The 15,779-nt window shown below is 42.2% G+C and overlaps 1 protein-coding gene across 1 annotated transcript; it reads right to left on the reverse strand.

Moving 5' to 3' along the window:
• Positions 1-1,021: 1,021 nt before the first annotated feature.
• zc3hc1 (zinc finger, C3HC-type containing 1) lies at positions 1,022-15,166 on the reverse strand. The gene is made up of 10 exons (XM_052033730.1): positions 14,502-15,166; positions 11,269-11,383; positions 10,028-10,178; positions 8,964-9,047; positions 7,201-7,328; positions 5,571-5,728; positions 4,471-4,714; positions 4,179-4,385; positions 2,284-2,508; positions 1,022-1,341 (listed from the first exon to the last, which is right to left on the reverse strand). Exons 1-10 carry the CDS (start codon positions 14,681-14,683, stop codon positions 1,273-1,275), a joined length of 1,563 nt encoding a protein of 520 aa, XP_051889690.1. The 5' UTR covers positions 14,684-15,166; the 3' UTR covers positions 1,022-1,272.
• Positions 15,167-15,779: the final 613 nt, after the last annotated feature.

Here is a 15,779-nt window from a genome sequence, read left to right on the forward strand (position 1 = left end):
GGGATTTCCCAAAAACATGCAATATTTGACAAAGTAACAAAACAGAAAACATTTCCAGTGACAGATGGGTCAGAAGCCAGGTACTGGTGAAAGAACCAGAGGCAGGAGGAAAAAGAACCCTGTGTTTAAAATAAACTTGTTATGATCAGGAACATAGTGCCCAAATCGTGGTGGAAGTAGATCCAATAGCAATTTTCAAAAGGGAATTGGAGAAATATTTACATGGAAACATTTACAAGGCTATGGGAAAAGAGCCAGCAAGTGAAATAATCAAATAGCTCTTGCCCAGCATAGTTACAATACATTGAATGGCCTGATACACTGCAGAGTTCTATATTCAATAACATGGTTGTGCTATTGGCAGCCATATCGAATTCCTTTCTCCTCATATTTCCCCGTCTTGTTACTTCTCATTGGAATCTGGTTTTGACACCCTAAACTCCACCAGTTTTTTGTCCATAATTTAAACAGCATTTAGTAGACCTTTGATGTGTCTTTGATATGACTCATGGTGGTGGTATGGGGAGAGGCATGGGGGAGTTACTCAGCCTGCCCGCCTTTATTCTGCAGTCTTGTCCACGTCAGAATGGTGCTGTAGTGGGATAGCACGTGGCGTTAAACAGCCTGGGATTCCTTTCTAAACTTAGCATTACAACTCCTCTGCTTTCTCAGCTGTGGTATCACTGAATGGCAGAATGTATGGAAGGGGACAGAATGGTTTCTCATGTTTCTGCATTCTTAAAATTTACCATGACACCCAGACCAAATTGCATTTGATGTTCATGTCACATCCCTTCCCTCACAATGCACGATAGGAACTTTTTATTGGATTACAGATTAAAGGGCAATTAATTATCTTATTAAAACAGACAGTCTTTATTCATACTTGGCACAAACAGTTGTGCCATTTTATTATATGCAAAACCAGAAGAAAATGAATACCAATGAAGCTGAGACAAGAATCAGCAAAGGTGGGGCCCTTTAACAGAGTAAAGGATGTATTAAACATGGACCAGTTCCATTCTTTTTTGCAAGTTTTGCTGCTTTATTTGAAAAGACATTTGTATGTTTCTAAGAAACCTGGAGTTCGTTTTAATCTGTCAGTTGGTACAAAGAGATTTCAAGCCCATCCAGGCTGTAAGCATTCAAAACTAACATCACCCAATCCGTTGGAAATGGAAGGAGACAAAACCAGGCAAAGGTTAGACATTTACTTCTCCCTTTTTTGGTTAAAGATGCTGCACCTCCAGCGCCTCTAAAGGAAGACTCTCACTATAGGGAACACGGGACTTGCCACTGTCGGAATATTCGGAACACCTTGCTCGATTTTTCTGAAAGAGACTAACCACATAAAAAAAAGTACATGAGCAGGGCCTGCTTGACTGGAGTATTGACTAAAGGGGCCAAATAGCCTCCTCCTGAACTATAACATTACCATGGATAACATGGCATTTTGCTGCATCTAGTTACTCCAGATGGGAAGAGCATGAGAAGGTCAGCACAGAATTCACAGCATCTCTCTAATCAGTTGCAGAGAGAACCATTAGCCAGAAACCCACTTAAGCAAAGAAAGGAAAATGCCATGCCCATCTGGGCTGGGTGTGTGTGATACCAACCCCACCCTCCCCCCCCCCATCCCCACCCTTACCTCCCACAGAAGACCGATGAATCCAACCCATTCTCAGCTCCAATAGGATCTCTCCCAATACAAAAGGTAAAAAAATTATGTTGAGTGCTTCAAATGAAGGGCAACCTGAAGGATGATTGTGGGCACAAATAAACTATCCTGTCTGATTGAATAAGCAACACTGGCCAATCTGGCCAGGATAATGATCTCTGCAGCTTCCCAGGATGTGGAAGGAGACAAAAGCAGGCAGAGGTTAAATATTTCTCTCTCCCTCCCGTTAAAACTTGACAAGGACTCCAATCTTGGCATCCAAATTAAGCAGCTTTTTAAATTGGAGATTAGCAACAGGCCACAGCATGCTGCCAGTGTCTGGGAATCTAATGGATGCTCAGATCAGACCTCAGAATGATCAAAAGATTTACAAATCGGACAGGCCGTCAATAGAGTAAAAGTAAAAGCAGGCATTATACCGATTTTCTGCCACGAGATGTCACCACTACTAATTAGAACTGCTTATTTAAATCTCCATAGTTTTTGTCCTAACTCCACTCACCATCTAGGATTCCTGTCAGTTGAATAATATTCTGCAAGGAATTCATCCTTTTGAGGAAAGAGGAACATGAACGGCCTTATAAAAAGCAAAACTGTCTACTTACAATGCTGTCCAAGCCCTCGTTTGGGCTGCAAGATCCTTTCAGTGACAACAGGACCTCAATTACTGCCTTCCACCCTGGCTCTGTCTTCTCAGGTGACCCAAGGGTCAAGCCCTGCTCCTCTGGCTCTGGGCTGTGTAGCTTATCTCCTGGTTTTAGTTCTCTTCTAATCCATGGACACCAATCCCTGTGCTGGGAGACAGGGTTGAAGTATCCCCGGTTACTATCCTGTAAAACATAGTTAAAATGGAAGAAAATGGAATCAAACAGAACCTTACTCAACAACATACTTAGAATTACCAGTGTATTTTCTGGACTTTCCAATCTCCTTTACATCCACCTATCTTCTCCCAAATGCTCCTCGCCACTGTGTAATTTCATGGACTGTGACTACTTTCTTGTGCCAACCCAAGTGGTCATTATTATCTGGGTTTCATTGAGTCATAAGGTCATGGAGTTGTACAGCACAGAACTAGGTCTTTCTGCCCACTGTGTCTATTTCTTGGTTAGTGAACTGGCCACAGGATAAAAGATGCCCATTCAGCACCTACTCATTCAATCGGATCACAGCTCATCAATCCATTTACCTGCCTTTGATCCATGTGTTTTGTATCATTTCCTAACAAATATATCTCCAAACCTGCCTTGAAAGCTCCAACTAACCCTCAGTATTCACGGTTCCCCCACACTTTCCCCTCTAATTAAATGACTGCCAGTTATGTCCCTGACTATCATTTCTAAAGCTTACCCACCACTGAGATTCAACTGATTGCTGAGATTACCCACCACTGAGATTCAACTGATTGCTGTGTAGTTATTTGGTTTAACTACACATCCTTTATTCAACAAGGCAACTTGCAATTTTCCAGTCATAGAGTCAGAGTCATACAGCCTTCCGCCCCATCCATCTACACCAACCCCATTTGCCTGTATTAGGACCATATCCTTCTGTGCCTTGCCTATTCAAGTGTCTAAATGCCACTTAAACATAGTAATTGTACCAGTCTTTACTACCTCCTCTGGCAGAAGATCCAGATATCAACCACCCTCTGTGAAAATAAAACGTACCCCTCAGATTCTCTTTAAAACTCCTTCATCTTAAACCTATGCCCTCTTGTTTTTCATACTCCTAACATGGGAAAAAAGACCTTGACTATCTATCCTATCTATTTCCTCTCATAATCTTATATACTTCTATCAGGTCACCCCTTAGCCTCCTTCATTCCAGGGGAAACTAGCCCAGCCCATCCAATCTCCCTCCATTACTACAATCCAGGTAACGTCCTGGTGAATCTCCTCTGCACGCTCTCCAGTGAAATCACATCCTTCAGGTGCCCACAAAGCTGCATCCTCAGCCCCCTGCTCTACTCCCTATACACTCACGACTGTGTGGCCAAATTCTGCTCTAACTCCATTTACAAGTTTGCAGATGATACCACTGTAGTGGGCCTTATCTCAAATAACGATGAGTCGGAGTACAGGAAGGAGATAGAGAGCTTAGTGATGTTGTGTCAAGACAACAACCTTTCTTTCCCTCGATGCCAGCTAAACAAAAGAGCTAGTCATTGACTTCAGGAAGGGGGGCAGTGCACATGCTCCTGTCGACATCAACAGTGCTGAGGTCGAGAGGGGGGGTGGGGGGAGGGGGAGGGAGAGGGAGACTTAAGGAAGAAATTTTGGAGCCTAGAGTCCAGCTGGCTGAGGACATGACTACCAACAGTGGACTGAAGTGGACAGAAATGGAACAGCTTCAGAGTCTGGGTGTGACAGTGAGCTGACTCTGATATGTAGTTCCAGTACATTTTGTAGTTTGATTTTGAGTGCTGTGGATTTGCCAACGTAACAGCTTGGTGGCACAGTATTCCCCAGTGATCCTCTCACTTCATGTCGCTACTTACAGAGCTGGTAGATGAAGACAGGCGCAGACGCTTAGGCTTCCTCTGTGGGCTGGAGGGTACATCGCCCTGGCCCATGCTTCGAGTCACAGGCCGCTTATTCCGCTGGTGTGGACTGATGGTTTCTGGCTCACTTCGATCGACCAGAGTAGGGCTGTGGGCATCTCGACTCCGTGTCCGAGCCCCAATAGGCAAAGGGCTGGTTTCATGCTGATTAAAAGAAAAAAGAAATCATAGTTTTAGCAAAGGAGTGTGTGAATATGATAGGAATAAGCCAAAGAGAAGATTATGGTACCTGTTCATTGGTCTGTATCTGGGCAGCATCCTGGCTCCGTGTAATCATCCTACGGGGAGACATGGCAGGGGGAGTTGGCATTGACGCCTCTGATTTGTTCTCCTGTGGAGAGGTACCACACACAGGGTTGTCAGGATCATTCGCTGAGCAAACGGTGTCAATCTGCTGAAAACTCCACAGGCCCACCTTCCTCATGCAATAGGAGCAGGTGATAACTGGCAGTTGATGGAAATCTGAGGAAGGTCTAGTCACATTGGAAATAAAGGAAAGAGAGTTAGATAAATGTGATGGTGCAAATCCCACTTAGAAACAGATTCTGATTCCCCACACCATTAGCCCCTCACCCTCCTCAGTGACTCAGCTGGGAGATGTGTCATGCAGTGGGGTGTACAGACACACAGTCCAGCAATCCCATTTGAAATTCACTTTTTATATGCATCAAATCACAACGCATAGATACAGCTCAGTCTTATGTCCATAATTGGATCTTTCGTGGTGGAGAGCATGCAAAAGACAAATTCCAGCAGAGTGCTGAGGATGTGCTGCATGACTGGATGTGCCTTCTCTCAGTTCTGATGTCAAACAGAGGTTCCTTCGCAAACCACCCCCCCCTCCCCCCCGCCTTGTGTAGATGTAAAAGATCCCATGATACTACTTCAAATTGTATTTTGTGGAGTTCCCCAGGACAATATTCATCCCTTTATCATATTTGCATATTTCTTTTTGTGGGAGTGTACTGCATGTATTTTGACTGTTGCACTTTCGACAATGACTGAACCACTTGCTGGTACTACCTATCCATGCTTAAGAAGAATGGCCAAAGTTTTGGGTGAAAGAAGATGGTCATTGTCTGTGGAACTGCATTTCATTGTTAGCCTTTGTGCTTTGAGAAGATGGGGGAAGGAGGAGGTGCTGAAGGTTGAAAGGTCATGGATAACATGGGTGATAAATCACTGGATTCTCTGACTGAGAAGCAAATTGTGTGATGAGGGGTAAAGGACACAGTAATAAAATGTTGTTTCAAGATCTAGCAGTGATTCCAAGCAGGCAACAGGTCCACGAAAGCATCCAGAAACTGCTAATTCATTTTGGATTCTTACCCAGCAGTCCAGCCAGACAGAGCAAGGATACAGGCTGAAACATGGACAGAAAGGAGATCCCCACTGCTTTTCAGCACAGGACTGTCTCCCGTAGCGTTACACTTTAATTCATCTTCTATCAACTGCAACAGGACACTGATGGTTTCTTCCATGATGGTCTGTTTGAGAGGAGGAGGTCAGTGCTGCATTTACTGTACTATCACCACTGAATTCAAAATAAGTAAATCTGGTATCATTCCCAGGAACAATGGATTCATAATTCACCATTGTTTGATCCAAGACCAGCACACCAGTGGGTTTTCAAATGATCAATTTAGTAACAGTAACACGAAGGAGGATATCAATAGACAGTGATCTATATCAAGGAACTTCACTATCACAAAGAAATTTGAGGAGCACTTGTATCAGTGAGCCAAGTTTTAGCAAGGACTTCACCCATCTGGCAACCAGGCCTTAATGAGCTGTTACACCACCAGAAGAGGATAACAAGCTGCTTCTTCAATGCACTAAAGATTCTCATCTTTCTGCTCTCTGCATCAAAATGGAAACTCATCGCATATGCTTCTGCACTGACCTGTTCTTCATTGTGTTGTAGAGTATTTGAGTAATACAGCACAGCCACAGGCCCCTCGGCCCAACAAGTCCATGCTGACCATGCTGTCCACCTAGGTAGCTGCAATTTCCCGCGTTTGGCCCATACCCCTCCAAGCCCCAGCCCTCCATGTACCTATCCAAATCCTTCTTAAATGATACTATTGTACCAGCCTCAATCACTTCCTCAGGCAGCTCGTTCCATATACTCACCACCCTCTGCGTGAAAAAGTTGCCCCTCAGGTTCCCTTTCATCTTTTTCCTCTCACCCTAAACCCATGCCCTGAGTTTTGGACTCCTTTTCTCTGGGAAAAAAGTCTATAACCATCCACCTTATCCATGCCTCTCATAATTTTAAACATTTCTATAAGGTCACCCCTCATTCTCCTATGTTCCAAGGAATAAAGACCTAGACTTGCTAACCTCTCCCTGTAACTCAAACCCTCTGGTCCTGGCATCATCCTCGTAAATCTTTTCTGCACTCTTTCCAGTTTAACCATGTCTTTCCTATAATAGGGTGACCAAAACTATACACAGTACTCCAAGTGAAGCCTCACCAAAAACTTATACAACTGGAACATAATGTCCTAACTTCTACACTCAATGCCTTGACTGATGAAGACCAGCATACTAAATGCCTTTTCATCACCCTGTCTACCTGTGATGCCACTTTCAACAAACTATGCACTTATACTCCTAGGTCAATGAAAAAAAATTATTTGTCACACAGGAAGCTCAAAAGGAAGTTTTGCTTCAGCACAAGTTACATTTCCAGCTTATTACTGCCCTCTGTCCAGTATGGAAAATTCTCCCGAGCTGTTTTGACTCAATGCATGGAGTCACTTCAACTTCCTGTGACCTCATTTAATCAATATTACTGCAGATGAGATGAAAAAAAAGATGAAGCATTGAGTCAAAACTGCTGCATGTCAGCAAAACTAAGGTGAAAGCAGCCTGATGAAGGGGACCCTGTGGCCCATGGAATGATACCCCAGCAGAGAGACAGGAGCTGGGTGGGTGGTCAACCTGTTGAACTCACCATGTCTTTGAGGTCATCCTGTTTGAGGACCGGTAATTGGACATCCAGCAAGCACAGACTCTTGAACCGCTCCACCATCCCATGAAGGAGGGCTGCTGGTTCATTCAGAGGTAAAGCCCAGAAACGATCTGCCAGGAAAATGGAAAAAAAATGGAGTAACCTACATAGATGTCATCCAGTCCTTGACCTGCTTCATTCAAAGTTACCATGGAAAAATCCACTGCTCACAAACTTACTGTATTGTACACAGAGAGAAAAACAGGAGGGAAATTCACAAGAAAGAAAAGGCCTCAACACTTCCAACTCATGCATAAAATGACACTGACACTTAAAGGAACAAGAGACATTACACCATTGTTATTTGTTTCCCCTTGATCTGCTTTGATCTCCTCTTCACAAGGCATTAAGTCCTTGGTCAAAAAAGAAAACAAGGGCATATCTACCATCACCTTCATCAAGGGGTTTATCCTAATATAAAAGACTAGACAATCCTAGACTATATAAGACTAGGCACTCTCACATAGAACACACTGGAATAGGTCATCATACCCATTGCCCTTTTCTCAATCCAAATGTTTCTTGTATTGTTCTGGAGATACACTTCTAATACCCTCTTTGCCCATCTTTTCCCTCATTTTTCCACTGTTCATTTCCAGTCCCTAATTTCACAAAAAGTTACTTTAAATTTTCAGTCCTACTATCATTTTGATTTTGACATTGCTCATATTTTTAAAATCATTTAAGTAAGGGTAGAGTAAATTAGAGTAAGGGTAGGCCTTCTGTCTAATCTGCATTCAATAAGATTGTGGTTGATCTTCCAAGGTAGTGTAGCAGTTAGCGCGATGCTATTACAGTGCCAGCGATCGGGGTTCCATTCCCGTCACTGTATGTAAGGAGCATGTACGTCCTCCCGTGTCTGCGTGGGTTTCCGCCGGGTGCTCCGGTTTCCTCCCACATTCCAAAGACGTACGGGTAGGTTAATATGGGTTTAAAATGAGTGGCGTGGACTCGTTGGGCCGGAAGGGCCTGTTACCACGCTGTAAATAAAATTATGAAAAATTATGAAATTATCTCAAGTCCACCTTTGTTCAAAAGTTCATTTGTTACCTCAAGACTGAGATTAAACAGCTGAGCATCCACTGATTTCTGGGACAGAGAATTTCATTCTTTCTGGGTGAAGAATCTTTTTTTCTCATCTCAATCTAAATAACAAATAGTTTATCTTGAACCGCAATTTTTGACACCAACCATGGAAAACAGTCTCTCAATGGCTACCAAATCAAACTATCCCAGAACTATGTTTCAATAAAATTAGCTCCAATTCTTTTAAACATGGAGAACCTTGTCTAATTCAATCACTGCCCATAGGACAAAACTTCTTGTGCCAGATTTTTAAGAATTCATTCATTCCCCAAAAAGAAGTAAACAGGCAGAACAAGTTAGGAGCAGGGAAATGGCAATGTCTACTTAATCATGCAATGCTTAACAATATTCAGCTTCAACAAAACAGATGATTATTCTCAAAAGACTTTAAGGCCAAGTTTTGAGATTATCAGGGTACTAATAATCTTCCATTACCTTGAATTTAAACTGTTATAATGACCACTATCTACAACCCCCAACCAACTGTATGTAGAATTTGCATTCCAGGACAAGAAAGAAAATAGGAGATAAGGAAGAATGGATTGCAAGTACTTGCAGATATGAGCCTTAATTGCACAGTGAGGAACACAGAAAATTCTACATATTTCCTCCCACCTCACCTGGACAGGGACTGTCAGGCCAGAAGCAGAACTTCTCGTGCGCTGTTTTCAAACTATCCCGCAGCCCAGCGACCCTTTCTTTATCTTAAAGGTAAAAATTGCAAAAAAAAAATTAGGTCCATTTTAAGTAAAACCACTCCTCAACATAAAACCAGTTGAGGAAAACTCTGAACAGTTCATTGCTCATCACAAGTTTGGTACGAGGTAGATTTCACTACTTGAGCATATGGGAATCATCAATAAGTAGGATACTAAGGCAGGGAAAATGTAAATTCAAGAAGGTGTCTCAGAGGCACAAGGGATTGAGGGAGAAGAGTGCAAAAGAAATACTCTGCACAGTTCTCATCTCCGTGTTACATTAGGGTCATGAATGGCATTAGAACAGATGCAAAAAAGACTTAAGGACGATACTGGAACTGAGAAGTTGTAACTCTCAAGAAAAGTCAAACAGCTTGTTCCCTTCGCCTTAAAGTAGAAAACTGAGGGGTGACCTAATTAAAAATTACAAATAGATTTGAAAAGATAGCTGTGCAGATGATGTTTCCAGTTGTGTAGGATTCTAAAAATGGGGGCCATAGATATAAGAAATCCACCAGTAATTTCAACAGGGATTCTATATTACAAATTAACCTATAAAATAATTGGAATGTGAACTTACTACCACAAAGAGGATGCATTTAAGAGGAAGACAGTTAATTTCAGGAGGAGAAAAGGAATCTTGCTGATCAGGTTCAAATAAATAGGGTGGAACCTAACAACCAGCATGTACCTGCTGGGTTAAATAAGCCATTTTCTCCCTGTAGTTGTATTGTTATTTTTGAAAATAAGTATTTTTTGGAGCTTAATTCATGCATCGTTGAGTTGGGGCAGGGCTTGAATGGTGATGGGGAAAAAAATCAGACCCTAATCTTCCATGGTCTCTACAGGGTCTAGGCCTTCAACAAAGCTTGAGCAAGCGTGTTTGTTTTACATCAGAGTAAAGATTGACCTGGAAGGTGAAAAGGCAAATAAAAACAATTTAAAAAGGAACAAGCTGTTGGTTCAATATAAAACACACATCTTACATTTATTGACGTCCAGTAATGGATGCAGAGTCGCGCACAGGAAAGCTTGACAACTGGAACACTTCAACATATCACACTCAACATTGGTCCAGCCATACTTAGCACATTGTAAAGGGGAGAGCTCAAACGACATCCCAGCCCACCTGAATGAGTATCTTTGTCAAGAAAAAAGTGCTTAGTCCATTCATCAGGAAGCTTTCCCAACTTTGTGCACAACATTCCCACCACAAGTTATTTTATTCTCAGTCTGTCGTAAAATTAATGGTCACTTGTGTATGCAGAGTGGGAGCATAGTTTTCTTAATCCCATAACATCACAGGCATGGAGAAGGAGGGGGAAGTGCCACCTCCCATCAGCTGAGTTCAGTAGAACACTGCTGGCTCAAAATAAGGCTCCAACTCCTTCCACAACTATGTATGGAGGAGGAAAGTGGGAAGGAAGAGCTGCATACCAGGAATGATGCAGTTTGTCCAAAACATTTCTTAAGTTCCCTCCCAGATTCTCTTTCTTCTACTCTGTGAGGTTGTTGACTCACTACACCCTTCAGAAGGCTTGAATAAATGGTCATTCATTATGCACCTACATATTGGTAGGGACAAGCTAGCCAACCATATGGGGCACTGGAAATAAATCAGACTGTAGTTTTCTAGATACAGCAACTCTGCTCTTCTGCTGCATATCTGGCCTTTTACCCAACCTAGCACAGTTCACAGCAGTTTGTGGTTGTTCAGCTATCTCAGTACAAATCACCAGTCGAACCTTGGCCCTACTGTGATGCAGCCTCACACATGGCACTTCGTTACCTCCTAGCATTTAATATGCAAATTCATGTTAAGATTTCTTCTATCAATTATTTTCTGCTTTTTATTTCACCTTGAAAAAACAAGAAACCATCCTCCAGGAGGCTGTCATTTTGCCCCTCATGCCCATGCTGGTTTTAGCCTTTTAACTATCTGGAGCTGTCTTCCTCCTATCTCTTTTAAATGATCCATTAATCAATAGCACATTTACATGTCACATGAGCCTTCCTCCACTGAACCAGAAATTCAATACCTCAAAGTTGACCTAGAACTTGTCAGCACCAGTGCTTCACCTTGGCATTACCTAACCCAGAATGCTCTTTCCACTCAAGTACAGGAAATACTCTGTAATTGAACCATTGGGTGTTACAGTTTGTTATACTTAAACACTAAGATCTTTGATGCATGCCTCTGTGAATATATGACAACATTGAAGGATATTGTGAAAGTTTCAACCCGTGAGAAAAAAGCTTCTTTATTAGCCGAGTCACAAGGAACGGGCAATCCTGGTAAATCACTGTCATCCGGTGATTCAAGGATGGAACTTGACTGATCGCTAGGAAACAAAGGTTAATAACACTTGGATACCAATACTATAATGCTAGATCTTCTACTAGCTCAGCAATGGTAGTAACTTGAGTTTATTTTTGAGCAATACGTTTGTGATCATCAGGTGTGAGCCTTAGCAGCAAACTTGGCTCAGTGGGTAAACAAGCCCATCAGAAAATGGTTGATTGAAATTCCACTCCAGAGACTTGAGCATATAAACTAGGCTGACACTCCAAGGAAGATGGTAATAGAATACAAGGAGATACATACAGGCTGGTGGAACGAGCAGATGGATGGCAGGTGAAATTTTACATTTAGGTGGCAATGATAAACTAGAGAGCACAAATCACACCATGGTGTGGCCCAGACATGAGTGCTAATGTCAAGGCTGAGACATTCGCGTAGCGGTTAGCGTAATGCTTTACAGTACCAGCAACCTGGGTTCAAATCCGGTCACTGCCTGTAAGGAGTTTGTACGTTCTCCCCATGTCTGCGATCTGCGTGAGTTTCCTCCGGGTGCTCCGGTTTCTTTCCACATTCCAAAGACGTACAGGTTAGGAAGTTGTGGGCATGCTATGTTGGTGCCAGAAACATGATGACACTTGCGGGCTGCCCCCAGAACACTGTGCAAAAGATGCATTTCACTATATGTTTCGATGTACATGTGACTAATAAAGAAATCCTATCTTCAGCCAGGAGTGCTGAATATATGATTCATCACAGGTTCCTCCTGAGGCCCCTGCCATCACAGAAGCCAGTCTTCAGCCAATCTGATTTACTTCCATGTGTTATCAAGAAATGACTGAGCACCGGATACAGCAAAACCTATACAACGAATTCATAGCCACAGTACTGAAAACCCACATTCCAGAACCTTTAGGAGCAAGCTGCTCAAGTACAGTTAAAAAACTATCATTTACCTGACAATGTAGGAAACTGTCCAGATATGTCCTGCCCATAAAAGGAGAACAAATTCAATGCAGCCAATTATCCCACAATCAGTCTACTCTCAAACATCAGCAAAGTGACAGAAGGCTTTGTTGACAGTGTCATCAGGTGGGACTTACTCACCAATAACTTGCTCACCAATGCCAGTTTGAATTTTGCAAGGACAACTTGGCTCCAGACCTCATCACAGCTTTGTTTCATACAGTAATCCAAGAGCTGAATTCCAGAAGTGAGGTGAGACTGCTGCCCTTGACATAAAGGCAGCAATTCATCAAGCATAGCATCAAGGCAACCTAGTAAAACTGAAGTCAATGGGTATCAAGGGAAAAGCAACCCAATGGTTGAAGTCATACTTCGCGCAAAGGAAGAACGTTGGAGGTCGATCATCCCAGCCCAGGATATCATCACAGAAAGGTTTTCAAGGAATATTCCAGGCCTAACTAACTATAACTGCCTCTTCAATGGACTTCTTCCCACCATAATGTCAAAAGTGGTGATCATTGCATAATGTTCAAATCTGTTTGCAAGTCCTCAACAATGATTCAGTCCATTCCTGTAGACAGCAAGACTTAGACAATATTTAGCCACAGGCTGATGTCATATTAACATTTGTGCCACAAAAGTGTCAGTCATAGACTCTCTCTTGTTTAAGATAGTCAAGTCATCTATCGTTGACTTTCAATGCCATTACCATTGCTGAGTACCCCACCATCAACACCAAGGATCACCATTGATAAAAACGCAACAGGATCAGCCATATACATGTAGTGACAAGAGTACGTCAGAGGTTGGATATTCTGCAGCAATCGACACACTTCCTGATGTGCCAAATCCGTTCCACTTTCTATGAGGCTTAAGTCAGGAGTATAATGGAATATTTTTCATTTGTCTTTATCAATCTACAAAACACACCAGTTACTCACCTATGCTATTCTGACAGCACCTCCAAGACCAAAATTATTGTGGGAATAACTTCACCAGTAGGATTACAGCGGTTCAAGGTGGCAGCTCACCTCCACCTTCTTGAGAGCAATAAATGCTGGCCTTTGCCAGCAAAGCCCAGAGCCCAAAAACTTAATTTAAAAAGTTTCTAAAACAGGTGCAAGAACAGAGAGATTTAGGAGTATCTGTGCATAGTTTGTTGAAAGTGGCAGGATAGGTAAAGTATTTAAAGTACAGAGCATCCTGAGATTTACAATAGAGAGACATGGAATTCAAGAGAAAAGAAATCTTAATAAATCTTTATAAAGCAGAAAATAGCTCTAGGCACTACACTTTAGGAAAGGCAGAGAAGTTTTTTTTATCTCGGGTGCAAAAATAGTTAACCAAAATGGTTCCAGGAGTTGTGGATAAACTGGGACTATTCTACTTGGAACAGAGGCTACAAGGGGATCTGATAAAAGCATTTAAAATCATTAAGGGTATAGACAGCATAGATAAAGCAAAATTGTTTCCATTGATGGGTGTGTGAAAAACCAGGGAATATAAAACATCAGTAGAGCAAAAAAAAATTCAATAATTGGTACTCGTCTGGAATGCAGTGCCAGATTTAGAAGAGGAAGCAGATTCAATTGTGGCATTCAAAAGGGAGCTGAATAAGTATCTGAATGGAAGAAAATTGCAGGGGAATATGATTAGCTGAATTGATTACTCAACAGGTTGAATGGCCTCCTGTGCTGTGACCATTGAAATAACCTGCTTAAGAAGCATTTCACTGTTAAAACTGCCATTCTATACGAGTTGTTAACTGAACGTCTAACTACCCTACGAGGATCCTGTGGCACCAATCTGAAGAGAGACAAGGTATTTTTCTCTATACCCTGGCCAAGGGAACAAAGGACAAAAAATATAGTCGGGCATCAACACTGGATTATATGATGAAATCTCTGGACTGGGATGAACTCACAACCATCTGACTCAAGAACAAAGGCGGTACAATGTGTATGGGGATGCACCAGAGATTAGGGACTGAGGTTAGGTACATGGCTCTTCTCTTTTGCAGTTAATTCTCTTTAGTAAACGTTACCAAACGGATTTGTGGTGAAAAACAATCCCTCGGCACGGTTGTCGGGGGACTGAGTGGTGACGCTGGGCCCATTCATTCCCATGCCCAGAAGGGCATCCGCGCACCAACACCACCGGGAGGAAGCAATAACCCCGAGCCGCGTTGAATTTACGTTTCTGCGATGCTGTCGGACAGCAGTTGCCGCACTTTCTGCGGAGTCTCCGACGCACTTTTGCTGCTTGGTGAAGGAAAATCACAATCACTCCCCGAAGTCGCCATCTTCGATCCCACAGCTATCAGCGTCCCACCCGCATCAAACTCTTCACAAACGTTCCGGAGCTCAGAGACCTCCATCCAAACAGGTTAACGCAGCACACTTGAGGTACAGTAGGAACGTTAGAGAGCAATGATTACCATTAAAAGCAGTTTAGATAAAATATTATTCCACTTTAAATGAAAAGGCTCCATCAACAAAATGCCCATTTATCGTTACGCAGATAAGTGAGTCTTTCTTCAATCCACCGAAACAAGGCTGGCGCAGAGCTATTCTGGGCTACATTCCTCCTTCACTTTCTTGTCCTGAAGTTGACTCCTTGATGAGTTCCATGGAACACACTGTTCCCCTTTCGTTCCGGGAAAGAACCAGATTCTTCCAGATATGCAGAGTAATCTCCAGGGCATTTTGTCGAGCGACCTAGGAGAAAAATCAAGTAGTTTTTATTTGCTTTATTGAATACTTTATTAGTTATAAAAATTAAAGGTTATTTGGCAGTCATGTAATTATCTATTCTGACATCGCATGTTTATTTTGAATCAGACGTTAGACTGAGGCCCATTCAAACTGTCATGGATATAAGAGATTTCATATACATCACAGAAGAAAAGCAGGCAAGTTGTCCCTAGCGTCTTGATCAATATTTATCGCTCAATCAGCATCACAAAAGCAAATTTGTCACATTGCTATGCGTGGGAGTTTGCTGTGAGCATGTTGGCTGTTGCATTTTCTGTATTAAAACACCAACTACACTTTTAGCATATTGTTGCTCTAAATGTTTCAGAACTTTCTAAGGTCATGAAAAGTCTATTTAATTGCAAGTGCTTACTTAAGCCAATGCGTTCAGGAATAATGCAGGAACATTTGACAAAAAGTAATTATTGCTGGTACCAAACGTGACTTAGCAAATGTCAACAGCATTCTGTATAAACTGCCTGAGATTTTATGTTACTGGCTCAGCAATCCTGTGGTCATGAGTTCAGATGCTTCCTCGGCAAGATGCGTAAACAGATATTATGTAAGGTCTCAGTTTTCCTTCTTCTCAGCATGCTTTACAGTAAAAATCTGATATTTAAACTAAGTCAGCTTTCCAAATCATGGTGTTGCTGTTTAAATGATCATATAAAACTAATCTTAGTAAGGCCACTGTTGGAGTATTGTGTGTGACAGCACATA

The sequence above is a fragment of the Pristis pectinata genome, chromosome 19 (genome assembly GCF_009764475.1).
Source record: "Pristis pectinata isolate sPriPec2 chromosome 19, sPriPec2.1.pri, whole genome shotgun sequence".
Lineage (NCBI taxonomy): Eukaryota > Metazoa > Chordata > Chondrichthyes > Rhinopristiformes > Pristidae > Pristis > Pristis pectinata.

Coding starts and splice junctions, on each gene's coding strand:
- zc3hc1 (XM_052033730.1), bottom strand. CDS start 14,683: ATGGAGGTCTCTGAGCTCCGGAACGTTTGTGAAGAGTTTGATGCGGGT. Junction 11,384..14,501: donor TCCGACAGCATCGCAGAAAC/GTAAATTCAACG, acceptor TTTGTTTCCTAG/CGATCAGTCAAGTTCCATCC. Junction 7,329..8,963: donor GCCTGACAGTCCCTGTCCAG/GTGAGGTGGGAG, acceptor TTTTCCTGGCAG/ATCGTTTCTGGGCTTTACCT.